Source organism: Magallana gigas, chromosome 7 (assembly GCF_963853765.1).
Source record: "Magallana gigas chromosome 7, xbMagGiga1.1, whole genome shotgun sequence".
NCBI lineage: Eukaryota > Metazoa > Mollusca > Bivalvia > Ostreida > Ostreidae > Magallana > Magallana gigas.
In genome coordinates, this window is record NC_088859.1 from 52,327,743 (window position 1) to 52,354,507 (window position 26,765).

The 26,765-nt window shown below is 31.5% G+C and overlaps 3 protein-coding genes across 4 annotated transcripts in view; 1 reads left to right on the forward strand and 2 right to left on the reverse strand.

Moving 5' to 3' along the window:
* Positions 1-26,765, reverse strand: part of LOC117682402 (tripartite motif-containing protein 3-like) — an 84,947-nt gene that overhangs the window by 5,354 nt on the left and 52,828 nt on the right. The gene's annotated exons all lie outside the window — the stretch shown is intronic.
* Positions 10,537-16,657, reverse strand: LOC105328759 (uncharacterized). Of its 2 annotated transcripts, XM_066066288.1 has the most exons (7): positions 16,510-16,657; positions 16,208-16,351; positions 15,481-15,584; positions 12,120-12,194; positions 11,807-11,920; positions 11,488-11,619; positions 10,537-11,364 (listed from the first exon to the last, which is right to left on the reverse strand). In XM_066066288.1, the coding sequence occupies exons 2-7, from the start codon at positions 16,254-16,256 to the stop codon at positions 11,194-11,196; spliced, it is 645 nt and encodes a 214-aa protein (XP_065922360.1). In that variant the 5' UTR covers positions 16,257-16,351; positions 16,510-16,657; the 3' UTR covers positions 10,537-11,193. The 2 variants fall into 2 exon arrangements, with proteins under 2 accessions (XP_065922360.1, XP_065922361.1); XM_066066289.1 differs by lacking the exon at positions 16,510-16,657 and having other exon boundaries at positions 16,208-16,490.
* On the forward strand, positions 16,654-19,534 carry LOC117684964 (uncharacterized). Its single transcript, XM_066066290.1, has 4 exons — positions 16,654-16,932; positions 17,205-17,333; positions 17,484-17,612; positions 19,415-19,534. The coding sequence occupies exons 1-4, from the start codon at positions 16,654-16,656 to the stop codon at positions 19,514-19,516; spliced, it is 639 nt and encodes a 212-aa protein (XP_065922362.1). The 3' UTR covers positions 19,517-19,534.

Sequence of the window (26,765 nt, forward strand, 5' to 3'; positions counted from 1 at the left end):
TTCTGCATGAATCCTAAGAGTGTTTGTTTGTGTCATATTTAAAAACGGATTTTTTAATAGAAATAATATAAAATTCACAATTGCATAAAAACAGACATCTAAAATAGTAGGATCGGGGCATTTTTGTAGGTTAGGTCGGGTTACCTTAAACGCACAACTTTTTTTTAGGCCTAATGAAGATGGCTACTTTTTTTACATACTTAATACATAATCAGTGCATGTCTGTCTATTGTTCTCCATTTAATTGTACATGTAGTTATATATTTATAAAAAGAGTGGCATATTTATTTTAAAAAAATTAAAGTGCATTATGATTTCAAAGTCAGTGATCCCAATACGAAACCCATGAAGCGTTTAAAGCTTTGACCTTATTTTCAAAGTCTGATGCCAATCTCTCCATCTGATAAATGTCTTATTAGCGTTTTATTATATCTCTCTCTCTCTCTCTCTCTCTCTCTCTCTCTCTCTCTCTCTCTCTCTCTCTCTCTCTCTCTCTCTCTCTCTCTCTCTCTCTCCCCCATATAAGAATATAATTTTTTTTTTTTATTTAAACAATATTTTATTATGTAAAAAATATAACATAATAGGATTGGGCAGCAGGCAATCTGCCTATTTGAGTCCTCTCCTTTAACAGTCAATTGCCGGATGCCTCATATGGACACAACAGTGATCGACCGAAGCCGATCACAAAAAATTTGGTAACGGCGGGGCCAGGCCCCGCCGTGATGGACATATTAAATTACTCAACTTAGCCCTAAACTTAAATTCTTTATTGAAAGTTCATAGACTCAGCCTTGCGATTGATTATTGACTGGAGGAAGTTGGTGACGGCAGGGAAAGTTAGAATCCTTGCTGCGGATGATTGAAGTTTTTCACGTTTCGGGCGATTGCTCTGTTGTGTTCCCATTTCGCCTTAACAGTGAAATACAGGTAAACAAGATTTTAAAAAAAAAGTAGCAAGGCGAAATTAATTGGAATAAATTATGTTTGGAAACCATTAGCGGACTCATGGGATCTTGTTCAACAGAAAGTCACCGCCACCTGATCCTTAACTTTTGCTTTGAGAAATAGTACAGAAATATAACAAATGCAGCACTTTCAAATTTTGAGACAGGTTTAATGTTTATAGTTTTAAACTTTTTCAAAATATTATATTATATAAATAGTGCCTGTTTGGGAGGGTAACAGTTGAAATTGACACCCCGAGAAAACCATTGTCAACCGACGCGAAGCGGAGGTTGACAATGGTTTTCGAGGGGTGTCAATTTCAACTGTTATCCTCCCAAACAGGCACTATTTATTTTGTTATACTGAATGTCTTTTTTAAAAATTTTAAGAAAATTTTACTGCTTTTATATAGGAATAACGTGAATTCTACAGCGAACCGTACGCGCATAATTTTCGCGCATGTAACATTTTTTAATGTTACCCGTTGCCAAGTGCGTTGCTAACGCTGAGGGTAATAGTAAATATTATTAACTGCGTCTTAATCAATCAGATTTCAGTATTTAACATGAAAGTATAACAATACAAAATGTATATAAAGAAATTATATAACAAACACATGTAACAATACTATTTTAGCCGGACTCATAGTGTAAACAATGTATACAAGTAAAATGATTCGAGTACAAAATTGTCCAAAAAATGTTTTTCATAACATACATGTACTTGTAAACGAACTGAAAAAAAAAAATTCCCAGGCGAAGTTGAATGAGAAAAGTGGGTGTATACATGTTCAAAAATTGTATGAAAAAAAAAAAAAATAAATAAATAGTGAATGATTGAATAAATAAAATTTTTAAAAAAAATTCACACCAGGAGCCCTTTTTACAAAGTTTTCCGCAAACAAAATTTAAAATGTGCCAAAATTATAAGTAAGGATGTTCCGAAGACTTGTCATAGCTGCATTACAAAACTTTCCTAGCGTTAAATTTTCTAAAAATACATTGTAAGCCATTCGTATATCAAAATTTTTAGGTAATACAAAACAGAAAAACTAAAAGTTTTAATGGTTTAATTTTTTATGAAATTGTGAAATTTAGTTGTTTGGAATGAACTTTACGAATGTGTATATTTAAAACAAATCTGACCTGACAAAATTTGCTCACATCGCCTCAAACTCATACCATTTAAATTCCTTTTAGAAGAGTGTTAAATGAAATAGTCGTTGTTAGAATTTGCTATGCGAATTCATATTATTTTTTTAAGATAATGGATTAAAATCAACTTTCACAAAGTTTTAAGCCATTATTTTGTGTATTTTAGAAAATATTTCAAATAATTTTTTTCATGGGTGTTTTGCACTACCTCAACTATAAATTTATAACCATCAAGTAAATCCTCATCACTTTAACACAAATCTAAACTTTATAAGTGAATGTGAAAATGCCAGGATATACATGTACTGTCTGTATATATGCACTGAAATCTTGTATATTTTATATTTATATGCATGGACGAGCATAAAAAAAATTCTGTGATAAACCCGTATACTTTTTTGAAATCGGTATTCTTATATTTTGATAGAGAATGCATTGACGATAGAAATTTTGTGTTTTCCATACCTATCTCCTTACTTCGAATATTATTTGGATACGATCTTCTGAATCAATTGAAAGCATTGGAAACTGTGAGTTTTTGTTACTTTCTATAAACGAATAATGAGTGGGTTATTGTCTCGTTGGGCAGTGCTAACAAATATAAACATGTGCTACATTTAGAATGTGGTGTAAGCTGTATGAGGAGTGATCCAAACAAGATTCTACATTACAAATCGAAAACAATAGTAACATACAGTGACAGGTCAGGTTTAGAGAGGGAGAACATTTATCAACGTAAACTTTAATGTAAGCGCGTGTTGTTGTTTTTTTTTTTTGTAATGGTTAACCTAAAAGATGGTGAATTATTTTGTAACAAGAAAAATTAAGCAATTTAAAACACTTTAGCTGATAGAGTCAAAGAAGGGAATAATCATATTTTTAATTGAGTTTCTTCCATTAACCACACCCAGACAACCCTCATCCACTCACAAAATAAACTGTCTCGCTAAATTCACATCCTAGGTTAAAATATTGGCTGATCATTAATAATACTTAATCATTATTATATTAAGTACAATGCTATTTTAAGAGGAGAAGTAAATTTTTAAAGAATAATAGCCATGCCACTTTAAGCAATTTTTTTTACATGAACTATTTAAAAATTATTTTCTTCGTAAAGTGTTTTGACTGGTTACTAAAAGCAGGAAGACTCTATATTGTTATCATCTCCTGTTTTCGCACGGTATTCAAAACATAAGCATATGTATAATCACTATTTTTAAACGAATTTAATTTAAATTTAAATTTAATCAAGTTTCTACACTGTTTGCATTGCACAGGGGTGCCTACCCTTTGTTAAAATAATGTTTGCATTGTTTAGTCCGTAATATCTCCGGGTTTCGCTAACAATTAATCAATGAAACTGGTGTTATACCAGAGTAAAGAAAACTAAAGTTATTAAAAAAAAAATTAAAAAACCCAAACAAATTATTGGTTCACAATTAATTGATAATTGAATGTATGATGTGTTTTTTTCGTTGATATGCTTCGCTCTCCCAACAGTATCATCGTAAAAAATATTTAAGAAATTTCGAAACATATTTTAACAACAAAAGGAATTACAAAGTATACACGATTTAAGTACAACCAAACCTTCAAATGATATTTTGGGTATTCACTTTTGATTTAATGAAAAGGAGAATTGTTTTTAATTTTGTTGAAAATGTTCCAGGTAGAAGTTTCCGTATTAAGTTTATCCGCAAAATTATCTTAGTTGTTTTTGTTTAGGGTAGTATGTGACATCTGTCGATATTAATGTAAAATAATTTCACTGGTTCAGAGATTTTAAATTTAACAATATTTAACCAGAAATTAGGTTTTAAAAAAAATTTTGGAAAGGTAAAAACTTTAAAATGTCCAGCGAGATTTGATTTACAGATCCATAGAACACCCTCTAACCCACTGCGGAAAGCTATTAGATGACAATTTTGTGAAAGAATTAAACCATTTATAAAATTATAATTGATTTTATTGTTTATTTCGATAGATGCATGTAATACGTCACAACATTGAGTAGTCCCACACCACTCTAATATACAGAGAGTTGAGTTAATTTCAAGATAAATAACTCTAGATCTCTAATGGTATTAGTAAATTAATTGTTAGGTTGTCTCTCTTTAAATACAAGAAGTGTAGTACGATATGTTGACACCTGTTCCTCTTCTCCCTTAAAAATTATATGTAAGGATGTTTACCCAAACAATGTTGTTCCCTAAAATGTGTACTAGTTTGCATGAAACAGGTGAATTTGGAATATAAATACTCTTATATGAATTAAGAAATAATTAAATTTGCTGAGTTATAGTTAATGTTTTTTAGAAAACTCATATGTATAATGTTTTTGTCCTTCACATTCATGTCTTCAAGTGCCAGCATTTGTTCGTGTAAACGAGCAAATAGCCATTGTTCACATTGTTCCTAGGCATTAGCAGGCATGTTCACGAAGCTATCTTAGGACAATGGTGTGTCATACGTATTTCTTAGGATACATCTTAGTCTTAAGTTTGTTATCAAAGTTCTCCTAAAATTTAGGAACCACCATAACTTTGTCCTAACTTTAGGACATCACTTACCTTGTCCTAAGACCATCATAAGATTGTAAAATCACGTTTTTGGGGATATTGGGAGTGCTGTGAAGGTTTTTCTTAATACCGGTAGAATAAAGCAATATTTTTTTACAATTCTAGCATTTCCGACAAAATCTGGAGGGGGGGGGGGGCATAGTCATTCGTTCCATCATTTTTTTTTCATTTTAATAAAATTATTTTGAGATGGTCTCTGAACTCTCAACACCTTCTCCGTTAAAATAAGCCTGCCTGGAAGCTGATAAATTCAGCATTTTTTTTCGCAAACACTGTCTCTGTTTGGCGAATGAAAATTATTCATTTATTTTTAATATCTTCATTTTACATCAAGCGAGTAACATTCATTGTTTTGAATATTGTATGAAATTTTTCGAATGTCCTGGGGTAAAAAGTAAAGTTACATCGGTTTATATAAGTCAAGCGTGATCATTCTTAATTTCTATTACTTCATTTCGAAAAAAAATCTTTAAAAAAAATTCTTAATTTTTAATTAACTGTATTCATGTATTTTCGAAATAAATTACAACTTATTTCTTATTTTCAAACATGTTCGTGTATTCTATATATTGCGGATTTAAGGAAAATTAATTGGGAAAGGAGAATTTTTTTTTTTTTTGTCTTTGTTTTTTCTTCTTTTTTGTTTTTTTTGTTTTTTTTAAATTGTTTTTGTACAGTGATATAAATATTCGGTAAATGTAATTTCTTTTTAAAAAATGACTACATTAAAATTACTCGTTTTATGCCTATTGTGTTAACAACCAACACGTACAATTTTCTCTGGCAAAATGTTGAATGATTCATCTAAGTTACCGCCGAGCTACATCTTAAGACGTGTCCTAACTTGAACTTAGGAGGTTCCTAATTTTTTCTTAAATCATATCTTAGAAACACACTTAGGTTATAAATTAGGAAAGTTTCGTGAACATGCCTGCTGATCCAAACTCCAATGTGATTGTGGTCTGCTCAAGATTTGTATTTTGACCATCACAAACAAACCATATCATTAACGTTTCGTTTTTTACTTACTCTGACATTTTCCCGATTTTGACATTTACCTCAATCACGACATGCCCAATTGTGATAAAGAGCGCACGGCGGGTGCGACAGGTCAACAATAGGGGAAGCCTACCCCCCTCCCCCCAGGCACCTAATCACACCTCTTTCCTTATAGAGGTCCATGTTGCTCTGCTTTGAATTTGTACTTCGTTTTATGGATTTTTGAGATAGTTGACAGTTTGTTATTGTTATTTTTCATTAAGCAGTGCAAAGATCAAAAGTTCAGATACTTCAAACCATGCAGATGGGATGCTCCTCGACTTCTGTTTAAAACTCGGTTTACGAATTGACTTTTTGTGTTAGTACCATCGTTACTAATGTAGTCATTGCAATGGACTGCAATAAGTTCCGTTTAGTGAATCACACTATCATAAAATGTTTCATATATCAGGATTTTTTTTAAAATACAAAACCAAAGTACGCAGAGTAGAGTAAAAAAGAGATTAAGCTTTATCTTGACTAGCTTTAATAGTGCACAGTACCAGTTTTTGTATATTTGTTTTACAAATTATCGATGAACGACGTTTTCATTACTTACTAACACCAGTGCACACGCTTTTGCGTTTTTTAAAAACCATAACACATTTTCTTTCCAGATTATAATCCAAATATTGTGTTTCAAATAGGTTTTAAGGAGGAAATCTTAACTACATTAAACACTTGTTTTAAATATTATAGTAGATGTATGAGCAGAACTTGTTTCCAAATAAGTGTAAACCACTTGACGTGGGAAATTGACACTTTTCGTCTTTATGAAAAACTTCCCTGTGTTTGTAAATATGCAACACTAAAAGTTAGTCTCATTGCTAATTAAGGTGTAAAATACTTTTGTATTTTGCGCAAAAGTAATGATATATACATTGCATTTTTCATTCATTTCCGTTTAATTCCTAACCGATCGTTTTAGGATGAAAACGTGCTCTTCTCTGGTATGTTTAGATTACTGTTTTGCACGTAAAATAATATAATGAGTTAGGGCAATGCATAGATTATCTGTGTATGTTTTTGTCACTACAATCAGTGATTCACACTTCAAATTCACTTTGAATGACTACCTATTCAACCATTAGGTTATCTAAAACTAAGACTCTTCCGGCTAAAATGAGTAAGTAAATAAATAAACAGTTTTAAAAAATCAGCTTGAAACAGAATAGATTTATATAGTGACGACTCATTCAATTTATTATGAAAATTCTTAAATAGAAATATGCAACAGGCCTAATGATTCAATGTAAAGCCTAAATAGCTGTAGTTGCAAGTCCGATAGCTTACTGTATTTCAACTTCAACTTTCTTTATTGCGTAAGACATACATCTTATTGCATATGAATTTTTTTTATAAATAATATGTGCAGCACATTGTATGGATTTTCTAACAAATGGTAATAGCAATAAATATGTAATACAGTGATGATAACATTGGAGAATGTCAATTCAACACATCAATTTAATTACAATTGTTTTAAAAATAGTATATTAGTCAACATGTAGTTTGAAGGCATGATGCAAGAATTTTCCTAAGTTACAGAGTTCTCTAACATTGTTTACACATAATAGCTGTATAAATTTATACAGTGATGGTTTTTTCCAATAGTAATTTTTTATATATTTGGCTCTTAATTGCTGGTATCGTGGACATATTAAGACAAAGTGATATTCATCTTCAATGTCGGATCTACAAAATTCACATATTCTGTTATTTCGCACAATATTTCTGTGGCGTCCACTTTCTATGGATAAATTATGTGAAGACATTCTGATTTTACTGAGTTGTTTTTTGTAAATACAAGGAATGGGTTTCACCAAATAATATTGCAGTGAAAAATGGTCAATAATATTTTTATATAACATACATCTAGATGAACTATTCATATCTGCAAAAAGAGTTTGTACAAAAGTATCAATTATTCTTTGCTTAATAATTAAAAAATGGCTTTTATAACATATTTTGTGTTGGTCAGCCCAGATGTAGCCTAAACCAATTTCAAACAATTTGTCTTTGATATTTGACACCCAGTTTGATACATTTTTCAATTTGTGTTCACACTCTTCTAACATTTTATCATAACATGACCTCAAAATGCAATTTTTACTTTGTAATAATTTGAACCAAAACTTAAAAATCCGAAAATAGCGTACAATCTTCAAAGGCAACCTGCCAGTTTCAAAATACACCATAGACGTATTTGTATTTTTTCTAACACACAGAACATTTTTTATGAATTCTAAATGTATTTTCTCAATGTCACCCGCACTGTGGTTTCCCCAGACTTCACATCCGTAATTCAATATACTACTTACATAAGTGTCAAAAAGAGAGAACATAGTTTCCACATTTAAATTCAATTGCCTAACCTTAGATCTTAGACAGAACATTGCTTTTCTACCTTGACTGGCTAATTGTTTTTGTGTTACATTAAAATTCCCATTATAGTTCAATAAAACACCAAGGTACATAAATTTATCTACAACTTCTATATGGTCAGTATGTATATGCCATTTTTCGTTTTCATGGATTTTACCTCCATTTCTAAATACTACAACTTTTGTTTTATCTGTATTAATGGCCAAGTCCCATTTTAAAGTGTAATCATATAACGTGTTCAACATTAGTTGAAGTTCATATACAGATTCTGCAAAACACACCATGTCATCAGCATACATTAACGTAAAAAGATTTAACTCTTGTACTTGCAAAGGGACATTACCATTCTTAATGAACTCCATTTCTAAATCATTAACATAAAATGAGAAAAGAATGGGGGACAATACCTCCCCTTGAAGAAGACCAAGTGAGTTTTCAAAAACATCAGATAACATTCTTGGTGTCTTAATACATGATTTCATATTTTCATACATAGAACGTATAACATTTAATAACTTTCCTCTGATACCATACATATCAAGTTTTTGCCAAAGTTTAAGACGCTCTACAGTATCAAATGCTTTTTTGAAGTCGATAAAACAGCAATATAATCTTTTTTTATTTCGTAGAGACATATTAATGATTGAAGACAAACAAAAAATAGCCTCTGCAGTTCCTATGTTGGGTTGAAACCCGAATTGAGCGTCTGTAATAACATTGTATTCATTAGCCCAATTTATAAGCCTGTTATTTAAAATTGAAGTAAAAAGTTTACAAAAACAGCTTATTAGGCTTATACCCCTATAATTATTTGGATCTGTCGAGTCACCTTTCTTAAAAACTGGAACAATTACTGATTTTGCCCACATTTTAGGAAAAATACCAGATTGTAAAATTCTATTTAATAAATTGTGCACAATAGGGAGGAGGTTGTGTTTAAATTCAATGAAATATTCATTAATTAGCAAGTCTGTTCCATGGCTTTTGTCTCTTTTAAGGTTTGATATTGCCGTCTCTATTTCCTTCTCTGTTATTTCCTGGTCAAGTTCATCAAACACAGCCGAATTATCACTCCTAACGTTTTCCGTTGCCGTCGTCATCACGTTTCGATTTAACGATAACTCTTTAAAATGGTTAAAAAATGTACTTGAGTCGACATCCGATTTATGAGATTTCTTATTTTGGAAATATTTATAAAATAACTTGGGATTTTGTCTACGAATTTGATTAAGCATGTTTCCCTCGGCACGCATGTACTGTCGCTTCAGTTTAGCAGCAAGGGTTTTATATTCTTTCTTTGACTGCATCAGATTGCTGTGATTACCGCTCCCTTTATCCCGGTTGAACAAGTTAAGATAATATCTGTATTTGTTGTATTTTTCTTTTAATTGTGGAGTAACCCATGGTTTATCAATTGGCGTTCTGCTTGAGTAAGTTTTTTTACGGTAAGGTGGTTTCAAAGAGTGTTCGACTTCAAATAAAGGCATCATGGCTTTTGTTATCTGTGTTGTAAATAGGTCGACAGACGAGTCAATAGAATCCTGAGTCTCGTGTGTAGGTGTCTTTGTGGCTGACATTAAAGTTTCGTAACATGTAGCTAGTGCAGTTCGCGCTTCATCCAGACACTCTGGTTTCCATTTACTGAAAAACCTTGAAAAATGCTAAATTGAAAGTAAAACAGAACCAACAAGACATTTTTAATTTGAATCAAAATTTCTGACACAATTAGTTTGCAATGTAAACTTTGTAAATATATGAGGAACAACTTTACTTATGAATTGCAAGTATTTTGAAAATAATTCCAATATCCCTTCATGACGTCTTTTATCACTAATACACACTTTATTCCTACAACGCCCCGCTTCGATTTTTCAGATTCAAAAGGAACCGCTATCCCAATATCTAATGTAAACAAAACAACTTCGCCACATATGATCCACATATGATCCACATATGTGGATCATATGATTTGTTTCATATGAGATCATAAAAAAAGGGCATCATATGTGGATCATATGTGGCGAATCATATGATACACATATGATGCACATATGTGGATCATATTTAAATACCTTCATATGATTCATATATGAAAATTTTAAGCCATTTACATATGAGAATCATATGAAAAGGGCATCATATGATTTTCATATGTAAATATTATGTGTGTTTATAGTTATTTTCATATGAGAATCATATGAAAGGGGCATCATATGATTCTCATATAAAACATTTTCTATCAAAATAAATACCACTGCACTAATTAAAAATCAGCTATTTCTCCTTTGGATGAAATTTTATCATACACATTCAAATAGTTTTGCATGTTAAATTTAAAACAAATGTATATCTTCATGCGTGTTAATAAGAAATAACTAATTTAATGCAGGGTATAAACATTAGCAATAAAAAAAACCCAAACAAGTCTGTAGCATTTGTCGATACATATATTCTACTCAATATAAATACACAATACATGTAAATCAAATACTTCAAGCAAAATATATAGCAGTATATTAAGTTTACAAACGGATGGCATATTAATTACATACTACATGTATATATATCTTTTCTATTTTACATATTTATATAATATAAATTAAGTAAAACAAACCCAACTTTACGTTAAATTACATTAATAAATGATGTATGTACTTTACACACTGGGTTCTTCAACATTTTTAATTTACAAATGAATACAAGATTAAAAAATGTCTTGTTCTTTCTTTTTCACACAAAATAATTAAATAAAGAAATTGACGATTCTATAATCAGAATAATATATGAGTATATATACACAAGTATTAGAGGCCTTTGAATGAATGTCAAATTCTTATTACATTAAGAAAAACTATTTGTTAATTAAACCATTTATATTTGGTATATTGTGTACAAAACATAAAAAATGTTATAGGAGGCTGGGTGGCCCATAAATTATCCATTAAATCTACCTTATATAGCTTTTTCTTCCAAAGTCGATCAATACAATCTAAAAATGGGCACAACACCCAGCCCTGTTAAATGATTTAAACATATGTAAATAAATACCTTTTAATTTCAACCCCTCTCCCCCACTCAAAATATAATTAATCAACATATTTCTTTATCCTTTTCTCTTCCTTTTCCATTAGCTTGTCCCATTTATCATCCCTTTGATCATCCATCACTACATTGAAGAAGTCTCTGAATTCGGTCCAGAAGGCAAACCCCTGTGCACCTCCCTTCCTAAACATTTTGTGCGTCGCACAGAAAGATCTCTACAAAGTTATAAAATAAAATATAGCAGCAGAAAATGAAACTAACTAAACATATGATAAGAATTTTTCATTTATGTCAAAAGTTTAGCACTTATAATGTAAATTGTATAACTGTTCACATACTAGCATCAGTGTTAGGTGTTCCCTATTGGGATTTGCCAGGGAGGTGGAGGCTGGAAGGAAACACTTCCATAAGTAATTATGTAGGGACTTGATGGAAAGTCCCTCCACATCCACTTCTTTATTCCCCATCAGCTGAAAAAAAGGTGAAACAATAAGAATTTAATGTATATCAAGACTGCTTGTATGGCTTAATTAATGGTATGCATAATTTAATTTTGACAAGGTGTTAATATTATAACAGCTGTACTGAAGCAATTTAATGAATTTTGACACTACTTGAATGACAAATGACATAAAACCAGCTAGTGTTTGCACGTACCTTTGATCGAATTTGATTGCGATAATATGTGAACTTGGTCGATCCAAAGCTAGATATAACACCCATTGCCTGTCCAGGCCAGCCAGCTTTCCGGGCAAGTTCACCGAGCTTCTCCTGAATGAACAGCAATGCATATATAACTTTACATTGAACTTCATTAAATAAATTAAATATTGTAGTTAATACCATCATTAAATTAAATTTGACAACTATTTGCATGATTAATATATATGTCTCTTAAGGTAATTAAATGCACAATTCTTGTGTTTTATTCACATATCGGTAATCAATATAAAAATAACTAATTTTATACCTGTACTTCTGGCTCCTGAAAGGAAATCCAGGGGTTGACGCTAAATTTCTCCTTAAGCCAGATAACATATTCTCTCTACAAATGTAACAGGGGGTATATTTGTTGAATGTTGAAGAAATCAAACAACGCCTGTTAGGGTTCTGGGCATCTCCAATATTTATTAAGATAGATGGTAAACAAATGAATAGCCTTACAATGAATAACAACAATATAAATATACGGCATAAAAATATTACAATCGGAGCAAGTTGCACTAAAGGGGAACAACTCTTTACATCAATCCATTACACATCTGTATTAATTCATATATACAATGGATATTCATCTGTAATGTCTATAAACAGATAAAGACATCACTATATTATTCTAAATCATAAAACACAGTTAAACATACCATTCTATGGGAATGCGCTCTTGTACAGTATTATAACTCTATGGTATGTACAGTGTACTATCTGGTATGGCAACTACAAATTATTGTAAAGTTTACATTAATAAACTTGTACTTATGTTCACAATATAAAGGGATAAAAACAGTGAACATATTCATGTTATTCTTATCTATTAAAAAGTTGATATCTCACAAAATCATTCACTCTTACTGTGCATGAGCTATTGTTTTAATTTGGCAAAATTATAGAATTCACTGTTAATGAAATGTATAACTATTAATCAAATTATTAGAATTAGTAATGTTAACTTACCAAGAGGTAGAGTTTGTTACGTTTCAAAAGTCAGCTTTTAGATTATGAAAAACCTCCACTCTCTTTGATGTGACAAAGAAATATGACAAACCAGCTCCAAGAATTTGGAGGGAAATATCAACAACCAATAAAATCAAAGAAGACAAAACTAAAAACCAATTGAATACCTAGATACATTATATATTTGGCCAGAACCTTAATTACAACCCTAAGGCAATTTATACTATGGTCAAGATAGCTGCCTGTTCTATTCAATTGACCATGACCAGAATTTTAAGTTTATTAAAGATTTTATTATATACTTTAGTATTAAGTTTTAAGTTTATTTGTACAATAATTAAAACATAATTATATATTAATTTAATTATCAATAAATTAATTACTTTTATTTATAGATTTATTAATTTCATAATTAATAAATCTGTAACTCCTACAAACTCCCCCTCCTTTTAAAATGACTTCCACGTCATTTAAAGGAGACTTACCAATTCTGAGTCTGCAAAAAAAAATAAAATCACATATATAAATCTGAAAACAATACAATCAAAATTTCTTGATAAACATTTTTAAAGACTCTTTTGACATTTCTTTGTCCATTTCTTTCAATTCAGATGCCATTTCCTTAAAGCATAACACTTTCTCTTTCCATTTGGATGGTTGGTATGCTAACTGACTGCATACAAAGTTTTCCATCCATTTTGGCTTTTGTCTAACTCTTGTTGACCTTCTTGGGATATTCTGATCATCATCATCAGTATCATCATCTTCGTGTATTTCATCCTGAGTATCATCAATAACTCCTGAAATACTACTATTGCTACTGCTACTGCTACTGCTGGTATCAGGATCATCAGATGCCTCTGTGTTCTGATTGGTATCGGGTGCGTTCGCCCTATCTACATGTTCGCCTTAGTCCGTTCGCTCTACGTCCGTTCGCTCTTATTACCGTTCGCCCAAATTCTCGTTCGCCTTAAACCTCGTTCGCTCCTTGTTTATAAATAAAGTATATTATAAGTTATTTTATTAACTTTTAACTTAAAACTTGTTAACTTTTATTAATTATTCGTATATTCTATGTTTTTCTTTCATAAAAAAAAAAGACGTAATTGGTATAATTGTTAGATTTATTGCCGTAAATTGTCGATAACCGTCTTCTTGTTTTTATAATGATTCGCTTGGTGTTTTTTTAAACAATTAAAGAATTTGAGACTTTAATTGGGTCATTCAGAAGCTCAGCAGATGATTATCACCTATTCTATCTTTGAAGAATTTACATAAGACAATCCTTTGATTTCTAAATGAGATATATACGGAGATGGAACATGAAACTGTATCAAACTACTGTCAACCATGGCAGAGGTCAACCCCCCGTGCATCTCATGTTGCAGAGAAGTAAGACCTAAACAACATGCTGTGATTTTGCAAACTTGAATTTACACTATCCGAGGATGCCTCTACACAAGTTTAGGCTTTTCTGGCCAAATAGTCTTTAAAAAGAAGATATTAAAGATTTTCTCTATATATTCCTATGTAAAAATTCAACCCCCATTGTGGCCTCACCATACCCCATGACTATTATTTAAACAAACTTGAATCTTTACGATCTTGGGATGCTTCCACTTAAATTTGGGCTTTCCTGGCCTTATAGTTTTGAGAAGAAGATTTTTAAAGATTTTCTCTATATATAAAAATTTATCCCCCATTGTGGCCCCGCCCTACCCCCAGGGACCAGGATTTGAAAAAACTTGAATCTACATTATCTGAGGATGGTTACAATTTGAGCTTTCTTGGCCATAAAGTTTTGAAAAGAAATTTTTTTTAAAGATTTTCTCTATATATTCCTATATAAAAATTTATCCCCTAATTGTGGCCACACCCTACCCCTGGGGACCATGATTTGAACAAACTTGAATCTACACTATCTGAGGATGCTTCCACTCAAATTTAAGCTTTTCTGGCCTTATAGTTTTTGAGAAGAAGATTTAAAAAAAAAATTTCGATATATTCCTATGTAAAACATGACCCCCCTCTTGTGGCCCCACCCTACCCCCGTGGACCATAATTTGAACAAACTTGAATCTACACTACCTGAGGATGCTTCCATTTTAATTTGAGCTTTTCTGGCCTGATAGTTTTTTAGAAGAAGATTTTTAAAGATTTTGTCTATATATTTCTATGTAAAACTTGATCCCCTAATTGTGGCCCCACCCTACCCCTGGGGACCATGATTTGAACAAACTTGAATCTACACTATCTGAGGATGCTTCCACTCAAATTTAAGCTTTTCTGACCTTATAGTTTTTGAGAAGAAGATTTTTTAAAAAAAATTCTGTATATTCCTATGTAAAACATGACCCCCCTCTTGTGGCCCCACCCTACCCCCGGGGACCATAATTTGAACAAACTTGAATCTACACTACCTGAGGATGCTTCCATTTTAATTTGAGCTTTTCTGGCCTGATAGTTTTATAGAAGAAGATTTTTAAAGATTTTGTCTATATATTTCTATGTAAAACTTGATCCCCTAATTGTGGCCCCACCCTAGCCCCGGAGACCAAAAAGATTCCTATGAAGAACTCTTTCTTTCCCTTGATCATCTTCTTCAAATGTATCATAACAATTGTTAAAGTAACAGACAGTGCATGTTTAAATTATACCTCAATTGGGGATCCTTCAATTGAAATGTTCTTGGACACATTTTTCTGCTGTCCTTGTCCAGTCAATTTCTTCACCTCCTCTTTGAGAGCCTTCTGTTCCTTCACTTGATAAAAAAGCAACAGTTTTAAGAATGCATGACGATTAATTGTTCTCTCTCTCTCTCTCTCTCTCTCTCTCTCTCTCTCTCTTAATTATTGTGTTTAGACTTTGTAAAAAGCATTCATTTTTAGTGTATACCTAGATGTCCTTTTTCCTATATTTCCTACATTATTTGCAAGCTAGCTTCAATTTTGTGTTTAGATCACTGTTTTAAAAACGTATGAAGCATTATTTGGGTATAAGTATTGAAGAGAAGAAACCAACTCTAAAAATAGCAAGCGACTTCGTTTTTCATTGGATAAATATCTCCAAGTTAACCAATCAAATGCTTTGAAAAAACAATGTAAACAAAAAAGGGCTAACACCCATTCGGATCACGCTCGCCCTTTTCCGTAACCGGGGCTAATATCTTATAACAACAAGTGACAGCTCTTTAATAATGATTAAGGACGATTTTCAAAATAAAAATGATTATTTAAAACAAACAATAACACAAAAGCATTATAATCACTGTTGTTTCTGTAAATTATATATTATCACATGCGTATTGATAAAAAAAATTGCAACTACGCGTACTGCATGTACGCTTAACGCATTTGAATTAAATATTGAGTATATTTTGCTTACAAATATCTGCCAGCATCAGCATAATTTTTTCACCCTGCGCTTGAGACATTGCCGGTGTTGGTGCTGTAACAGTCAACGGTGGCAGGGGTCAGCGCTTTCTTGTGAACCGACAGGATCAAACAGTTCTTGTGATTGCTGAGAGTCCTACAATAAATATGTTTATACTAAAATCGTTTTAAAATAAATGCATATGTTATGTGTATGTTATATGTGTTGAGCTTAAAATCTTCGCAAAACAAACAATTCAATTTATATGAATATTAACGTTATATCTTATTTTTGGCCGAGGAAACAGAACTTACTGCTAGGAAATCCATTTTGACAGCTGTCAAATATCGTCTGCAGCCGAATAATCTTTGTTACACCAACGTTTATTCCAAAGGTAAAAAATTAAGAGAAGATCAAAGCGTGTCGAAAACATCGACGCACGTGTGTTTACGTTTCTGATGGCGTTTCCCTGTATCGTCTGCGGTGTTTCTTTTGATAAATCAAATCATTTACAAAGACACATCTTAACAAGAAAACATCAAATTAATAACGAATTCCACAGTATGTTGAGAGGGAAAACGAGTGGCGATCAAAAGTTGCAATTCGTTTTGCCAGCAGAGGATACATGTACCCCTGCCGAGACCGAACAAAGTCAGGATCCACCACCCATCGATCATGGGGATGTGCTGTTCTCTGACGGAAAAAAGAACAACGAACTGGAAAGCGACGATATTGAGGTAAATATATAAACATTTATGTCGATGATCACATGATATTACTACTATCAGGACTATAGTATAATACTGCTTATTAAAATCGCGTAATCGAAGTGGCTTTATTTCACAATGGAGAAAGGGGGAAACCAACTCTAAAAATAGCAAGCGACTTCGTTTTTCATTGGCTAAAAATTTCCAAATTAACCAATCAGATGCTTTGTAAAACTTACGTAAACAAAAAAGGGGCCAACTATACTAACTTAACTAGTTGATATGAATAATATTTTCTTCAGAATCACAAAGAACATGTAAATGAGACATGTTTTCCTCCACCAGACAATGATTCGGAGTGGTTTCCATTTCCAGATATAAAGCTGAGTCTTCTTCTGTATGGATTATTACACAGTCCAACACATCATATTGTAAATATTGCAGTTCTTCTTTATATTATCAAATATATAAATTCAGATACATATTTTAATATATATTTTAATTGGTTTTGATCATCATGAATTATCACATTGCATATTACAGATTTTTTAATTATCAAAATGTGTGTAATATAATTTCAGAGTTTGGAAGTAGCTAAGTATGTCTGGTTCATAATTCTCAAAGAAATGGGTGTACCAGACATTCCACCACTAGCCAAGATCCGCAGCATGAAATTTGGTCAATTGGATGTGGAAAATTTGATTTCAAAGGTACATTTTGTAGCATATGTTAATTATAATTTCAGCCTGATTAAAATACTGTGGATCCAATTTAAAGCAAAGAACAGTACTCAGACTGTAACAGAATTGATCGAACTCTGAAATAACTTCTGGACCCATTACAATTATATATTATCTTCATAAATATATGTATATTTGTTTATAGGATTCATAATCTGCATTGATAGTTAAAAACATAATATAGTAGCTAGGTTGGGCTATATATATGGACTGTGGACGATTAGGATATTATCCCAGTGGGCACGCAACGTTGTTTCAACGTTGAGAAATGGTTGAAATCAAGTTGCAACGTTGATCAACCATTATTCAACGTTGAATCAACGTTGAGGTTTAAACGTTGAAACCCAAACCATAATTCAACGTTGATTCCACGTTGAAGACCCAACTTATTTTCAACGTTGAAGACATTAACCACTTTTCAACGTTGAAACAACGTTTTAATATATGAATAAAACTGAACACATATTTTCAAATTTAAACTTCCTTATCATTTGTTTAATTTAGGTTTTACTTATATTTTGTAAAGTGGAAGCATTAAATGACGTGTTTTTACAAATATTAAATGTTAATTTGAATACAATTTTATCTTATATATATTCCAATAAAATTAATATATTTTTGTCTTATCCAATTAAAATATCAATTTTCGTTTAAATGAAAAGTTAAATTAATATTTAACATTACATTTTTATAAAAAAGATTGTTTTCATACAAGAAATTTGAGATTGAGCTGTGCGTACAGCATGTGGCTAATTGCATTTTAACTGGGTCAGAGAGAAGGGGATGCGCGGACCTATCACTACTGCAAGCACTGCTGATTAAGGGAGTTATGCAATTTACCAGGCTGCTTTATGCCAGCTTGACCGATAAAGACGCTATTGGTGAACAAAGAAAGTCAGATCTTAGATACACCTCGTGCAGTAACTACACAGATTTTATTTACAGTAAAATGCCGGGATTTTAGCTTTTGGACGATTAATTTGTGACTATTTTATATTTTACACTGGAGTATCTTGGGAGTTATTTTTTAAATCAGTCTGCAGAATGCAAATGATGAACTGACTATTGTGGATTCTACGTTTTTGTGTTGACATCCTTTGTTTCATGTCATGGAAAACAAGCATTTGGCGGAATGTACGTGGTTTCTCCTACAGCCTTATTTAAAACATTTTGAAATGCCAAGTTCAACTTTATAACGAGGACTTAATACACAAGTTGTTTAGCAAAGGATATACTCAAATACTACTAGGATTTAAATAAAGGCCGATTTTATACATTTGGATTTTTTTAATAAAGTGTCAAAACACATAAAAGAGCACAACGTAATAAAAGACGATATGTTTATAAACAACACTTTACAAAAATCACTTAATTTTAACTTTTTTTTCATTGTCATATCTAAATATTTTAAGCCAGATTTCAACACAATTTCTACGTTGAATCAACGTTGAATTTTGACGTTGAAACAACGTTACATTTTCAACGTTGCCTCAACTTTCATATGCAACCTTATTTCAACGTTGATTCAACGTTGATGCCTGACGTTGAAACAACGTTGTTTCAACGTTGAAATGCCCGCTGGGATGGAGGTAAGTCCATCAGTGGTACGTACAGCTCCTGACTAGAGTAGCAGGGGTCCCAGGTTTGAGTCCCAGTCCAGCCATATATTTTAGCCCATTCCTCATTTCCTTATACTACAACAATTTAATATTAAAGTTTATATCAATGTTAACAATTAAAATTATAATTTGTATGTTGATTGAATATTTCAGGGAGAAGATGACTCTGGGTTGCCCATTTATATTATCAAGCCAAGTGAAATTGCCAAGCTTAATTTGAGCAATCCAACTATTTCACCAAATATTGCAAGGTAAGCTTCTAAATACATAAACAGAATGATTATACATAAAATGAAAATGATATTAAATTGAAAAACAATATTTGTGGGATTTTTTTTATTATTGAGAGTATGTTTTATAACTAAAGAGAATATTTTGGTGATAACTGTGTGGTGTGCGTTTTTGTAATGGAAGTTTTATATCAAGAATGTACATAGTTTATGCACTCAACTTACATGTTGTGAACATTTATGACGTTAAAACTTACCGTACATGTTTATTCTTTAAGATTCTGTATACAATTACTCTCTATAGATCATTATGTAAATTTCTTATGACCACAGTGGGAACTAGTTTTGAAAACTTATTGTGCTGGCTAACTAAAGAACATTCTTCTTATCATTATTACATATTATCATTTTCATTCTGCTAATTTTTTGTAAATCAAATTATAAAAATGTTTTGCAATTTAAGTAGTGTGGCTTAAATTGAATTGTTTGACAAATCATCCCAAAAGCTTTGTAAATAATTGACATTGACTTCATTATATTATATAGAATGAATCAAATTTTCAACTGTGTTAAACTATATTATTAATTTTGGACAGTTTATGCTTTATAAACTTCAAAACTTGTATTTGCGAAATATCTGATATAGTTTTTCAGTTAAATTTACTTATCCTCTTTGCATATACACTGTATAAGATTTCTTAGATAGCAAATTATTATATAATGTACAAATAAATAAATATCAAGTGAATTAACAAAAGTCGTTAGATTTTTTTCATTTGTCATTAATTATTTTGCAAAATATAATATTGGTTAAGGTTCGTTCCGTCTCTTTAGAATGTATGAACATTGATTGATTTTATCATTATCCAACAATCATCAAATTACGAAATGGATAAATTGCATGATTTTCTTTCATATGATACACATATGAAAGTCAATTCATATGATTTACATATGACCACACTCATAATTCACATGTGAATTGTTTTTCATATGTAGATCATATGCATACTGCGTCATATGATCCACATATGAGTGTTCATATGATTCTCATATGAACCTCCACATATGATTTGATCCACATATGATTGTCATATGATCCACATATGAAAGGCAAATCATATGTGGATCATATGTGGCGAAATTGCCTATGTAGAGTGTGATATATTGACATTCGTGTCTCTGACCAGGCTAAAATGGATTGTTCTTAGCTGACTTTTATCAACGGACATATCTGTACGCCAAAACAAAGTGTTAATTTATAAAGAAAATTAATAATTTAATCCATAAATAAAACCCCATCCCAATATTTTAGGAAGGTTCACAAGCATTCGGGGCATGGACAAATCCTACCTATTCAGCTGTTCTGAATAGGAAAAACCCTGAGCTGAGACACACATTTTTCTACTTTAACTATTCTAATATACCTGTACATAATATTTCATTAATAATCTATCTCATTTGTCTCTACGACCTATTTTTAACTGGAAATTTCATTTTTTTTTTGACTGAAAATCTTTATTGAAGAGATGTAAACCTTTATGAATTGATGCTACCGATAAAGAACTTTTATATTTTAGTCATATTTTTAAATTGCATGCATAATAAGTTTTTTTTGCAATGTCGCTTTTTTAGCTTTAAATTAAACACATGAATAAAAAAAACTAGAATTGAAAGGAAACCATCAACATCGGAACAAAAAAATGACATTTTAGAGGAGCCTTTATCGAAACACGTGTTTCCATGACGATGTTTTGGGTGTTAATTAATTAGAGGGAAGGAGGTGACTGTAGCTGTCAGAAAAGTCAAGGATTGATTTAATGTGCAGACTTTTCCATTTGTATCAACATTTAAGACCATAAAAATTAGAATATGTTTGCTTGAAAATTGTATTTATACAATTTTTTCTCTGTTCCTCGTAAGTTAAGATTAAGGTTAAGATAAACAAATTTAAACGTAAATTAAATTTGGAACAGCCTCAAAGGGGCATATATGGTCACGATTTTGGTAAAAAATTATTCCCAAAATCTTAATGTTTGCAATGCTTCACTAAGGCATTTTTAATAGTCATTTAAAATTTGGGTGCCATTCGTTGAGTTATAAGCAAGTTACAGAGCTTCTGTGTTTTATAAACAAAGCTTTTGTTTACGTTTTGAATGTTGAAGTAAAAAATCCAGTTGTAGACCTAAAATGAATCGGTTAAACATTAAGAACTCTTTATTCATGTTTAAAATGAATAAGCAGACAGACAAATTAAGCCTTGTTGACATGACAAGAAATTGTGAGCCCTGTATCATCCTCATAACTCTACAACTGGCCCTCAAATTTCACTTGATCACTAGACATGCATTCCTAAAGCATTATATACAATAAAAACAGAAAAAAAAGAATTTTACAAAAATCGTGACTATACCCCTTAAAGAGATGTGAACATATCCGTCGTATTGTTGTGTAATTATTATAGGATGCACAAATGACACTTTTAGGATTGTTCACGGAAAATCAATGGCGTACTTTAAATTTTTATTTAATGTCAATTCTTTTGACCTACCCCTGCAAAGCCTAAGTATTTATTATCATAACGTCATTAATACAAAATGACGACTCGCACAACTCAGATCGGTACTTTATTTATTGTGTTCGAGTTCATAAATGGAATTTAACGTAAAGTTACGGTATTTTACAAGGTGCAAAAGCATGAGCAATGAAAACCAATATCGACAATCTTGAAAACAAACTCAGAAAGACTTAACTAGAAATAAAACTACATGTAAAAAAAGCGACCAACATTATCAAAAGTCCTACGATGATGTTCTGTCAGTACAGTACGGCCAGCCTACTGATTAACACACGAACAACGTGGCGTCATCTCTGAAAACTCAGATAATAATATATTGATATGTCACCTTATCCAAGAAGATATTTTAAGGTCAGACGACACGTTCCTCAATTTTAGATAACTTTTTCCAGGAATTTGTTAATGGTTTACTACTACTTTGACAAGCTTTCTTGCAAAAAATTAGGGTACCTTACCAGGCATTTCTGCAAAATACTAGAGTATGCAATTTCCTTTATAATCTTCTTGAAAATACACTTGAATTGCTGATGTAAAATAAATACATCTACAGCACAGCAAAATTCACTACAGTAGAACTATATCTCCGCCGGGGCGGGGCTTTGAACTCACGACCTCTAGAATCTTAACGCTTTTTGCAGAGAGCGGCCACGGTTCTAACCACTCGACCATGTACACATATAACCAAAATCAAGTAAATTTTGATCATTTTTAAAGTAATTATGAAATTAATATTTTTATTAGAATTCTTTATTACGAGGAGATACAAAAAAGTTTCTCGAGGAACGTGTCGTCTGACCTTAACAGAGAGCGACGAGATTCTATAACTGTCCCACCCTAACCATCTACAATTGAAATAGGATAGATATAAGTATATTTTTATAGAGAGAAAAAAATTATCCAACATTAAACTATTCGAGATGAGATAAAGAAATAAAACAAACTTGAAAATATGTTATTTTAGGCGAAATAACAAACGAAACTTGAAATGTAATTGTTATGATATGAGTTACGAAAGTTAAAAAAGACGCTTGGCGTAAAAAGAGGAATAACTCTGAAATAAATTTGATCACACACCTCTTTATATTTTTAGTAAGTTGGTCTATTCAGACAGTTTCTTGCTATGCTACAATTTTATTTTTAAGTAAAACGTATAGAAAATTTATTTTCTTTTTAAAATCTAATGAGTCGCCCTTGGCTACAGGAACTTAAACAGCGCAAATGAAACTATGGTAGATTTTCTCAAGTTTTACCGCCTATAGCCAAACGACAGGGGCGTACAAGGCGTTACATATCCCTCACTTGGAGCGATGAAAAAGAACTTATTCGAATGTTGATAAAATATATATTATTGGCTTGTATACATTGTTTATGCTATACATGTCACGATACATGTCAAAAACGTGTTTTCATTATATAAACCCAAGAGGTATAGATTTCCATATTAAGGCACACGACGTTTTGTACCTAAATCTTGACCATTTACTGTGATGAATTGCAAACAGTTTCTTTCTTTCTTATTTTTTTTTGTTAAATAATTTTTTTTGGTACGAATTTATCTAGCCTCCATCTTAAAAGTACTTTCATTAAAAGGATAAGTTTTCATTCTTTTTTATCATTGATTTATTAAAGTAGAGTCTAGACCCATAATGGGTCAAAAATTCGTGGATTTTTCACAAAAACTTAAAAAGTTATTTACAATTGTCAAAAAATAAAAGTAGCTCAGTGTATACGAATTTATCTAGCCTCCATCTTAAAAGTACTTTCATTAAAAGGATAAGTTTTCATTCTTTTTTATCATTGATTTATTAAAGTAGAGTCTAGACCCATAATGGGTCAAAAATTCGTGGATTTTTCACAAAAAATTAAAAAGTTATTTACAATTGTCAAAAAATAAAAGTTGTTCACGCCCACATTGATCTGTGTCAGCGTAGCTCAGTGTGATAGGTGGAGGACTGTAGACAATATCTCTCGGAAGAGAGGGTGTTCGAATCTTAGTGAACTTTTTCTTTTTAGATTTGGCGAATTTGCTTCCAGTTAGGCAAACATTATTTTCGAAATTGTTATACCATAGATCTAGATTAAAAAAAAAACTTAAAAACTCTTCAGATAACGACGGAAATACATGATGATCTTGCCCATTGTAAATAACGTTTAATAAACAATAGCGCTAGCTCAGTCAAAGATTGTTTGATATCACAATGTAATGTTAAGAAAACAATCAGAGAAATGAAAATAATAAGAAAAGTAATAAATATAAATGTATGTTTGTCAATGATCAGGTAATGTAGATACATGCACTGATGCTCACATTCAAGATTTCTTTATATGAGATGCACAAAAGTCCTTTAAATGTCCTGGATGGGGGGATTTGACTGATAATGTACGCTCTTCTTCTTTAATTTAATCAGAACTGTTTATATACACGTACTTTTGTACAATAAATGATTGTACATGTACTTACATTTTTAATAGCAATACACAACCAGTTGTATTTTTTTATTGTAAGATCTTAATAAGTTATTACATTTGGCATTCAAACCATTTTTATATCATGATAGAACTAAAATAGGCTTTATTGAGAGAGAGAGAGAGAGCGAGAGAGAGAGAGAGAGAGAGAGAGAGAGAGAGAGAGAGAGAGAGAGAGAGAGAGAGAGAGTTTGAGAGAGAGTTTTGTTAGATATTCACACCAGAGCACATGCGTTTGCGGTTTTTTTTTTTAAAAACAATAACAAATTTACGCTTCAGAATATAATCCAAAACATTGTGTTCCAATTAGGTTTTAAGAAAGAAATGTTGACTATATTAAACATCTGTTTTATCTATTTTAGTATCTGTCTGACTAGAACTTGTTTCCAAACAAGTGTAAATCACTTGATGAGGGAAATGAACACTTTTTGTCTTTCTGAAAAACTTCCCTGTGTTTGTATATAAACAACCTAGTTAGTACCATTGCTGAGTGAGGTTGAGAATACTTAAACTGCGTTGTGACCTTTGGGGCAAGCTCAGCAGTAATGGCATGTACATTGTATTATTTCATTCAGCTCCCATCCAAAACAAATTAAATAAACCTTAACTCCTAACTAATCCTTTTCCCAGCATGGTATAAGCAACTGATTAAACTTTTTTTTAAACTGATTTTCCTTTTTGCATCATGCGTGATTTTTTTTTGAAGAAGGTACGAGGTATTATCATTTTTACTATGGGTTCTGGCGGTCTATTTAATTTTGGTAATTTGTTAATGTAAATTAATTAAATTTAAATATTCCATTGCCACCTTCTAAATCTATGCATGAGAATATCTAAAAAAAAATATATTTGTTTTATATACAATAACTTCAGTTTTATTTTTCAACAAACGTCTATCTGTACGATGAACACGCTGATGATATTGCCTTTCTGAGAATGTTGTGGATAACGCCAAGTTTTTTTTCCGATTCTAATGTTCTGACTCGGTGTTTAACTAACTAGCAGTTTAACCCTAAACTGATTGGTACTGATGCAAGTGATGTACCACAGTATAATGAAATAATATTTAAAACAACGTTAGAGTGGACAGACTCACTTTTGTGACTGTGTTTAGAGTATTGCTTTGTAATTAAAAAGTTGTTTTCTTCAACCTGACGATGAAGATGAAATGGGGGGGGGGGGGGGGTGTGGCTAGGCCTAAACATCAATTTAAATTAACAATTTATTTTTGTTTCAAAACTTATTTCCCGTGAAATGTATCAAAGAATTTGGGGATGGACCTACCGTTTCCTCTTGTTGACACATTAGATTTTTGTAAATATCACTGTCCGGGTGGGTTCTTATTTCATCTAAATTAACTGTCCGGAATTACTTCTTTCCTTCGTAGTTTCTTTTGTTATGTTCATTTCATTTCTCAGTTTATATTAGTTAGTATATTGTATATTGACATTTTTAGCGAGCGCAGCTCGCCGGCGCGCAGCGCCGGCGCGAAGCGAGATCTACCGGCAAGGCGTGTGTGAATAGAAAATCGGACTAGTTGCACATTCATTCAACGGATTTTTTTGGCGTCAGTAAATCGGACCAGTAATGCATTGTTTTAATCGTCCCAGTAGTTCCCTGTAATCATGGCAATTTTTATCACTTCACACTCTCACGAGAATCAGCAAGACAAAGGACTAAAGCCAGAAACTATGAAAATCGGCCCTGTTCCCATGCAAACTTAGTCATATTTTGTGAGATTAATGGTCACAATATTTGCTTCCTAAAATAATTTACTTTTTGTCGATATCTCTATTCGTTTCATATTTACAAGCCTCTAAACATACCATGGAATTCTGCGCTCTGACGTCGTGACGTCATGGCGACTGTCATAAATATGAACTTGGTTTGGAAGTAGATAAAAACATAAAAGGTTGATTAAATTAGAAAAATCTTTCAAAATAATTTTGTTGAAATTAGATTTGATTTTATTCATAAATACAACAATAACTTTGAAAAATAAAATATTCATGTACATATCAATAATTTTATCTTGTGTGTCATTGGATGTATTATAAATGACGATTATTTACAGATTCTTGTACAGCATATATACCCATTATTATTATCATTATATAAGTTAATTACAATTTAAAAAAAAATGAAATACACAAGAAAACAAATCTAAATCCAATTATCATAAGATAAATATTTTCGATTCAATTAATAAATATATCAAGAATAATTTTTC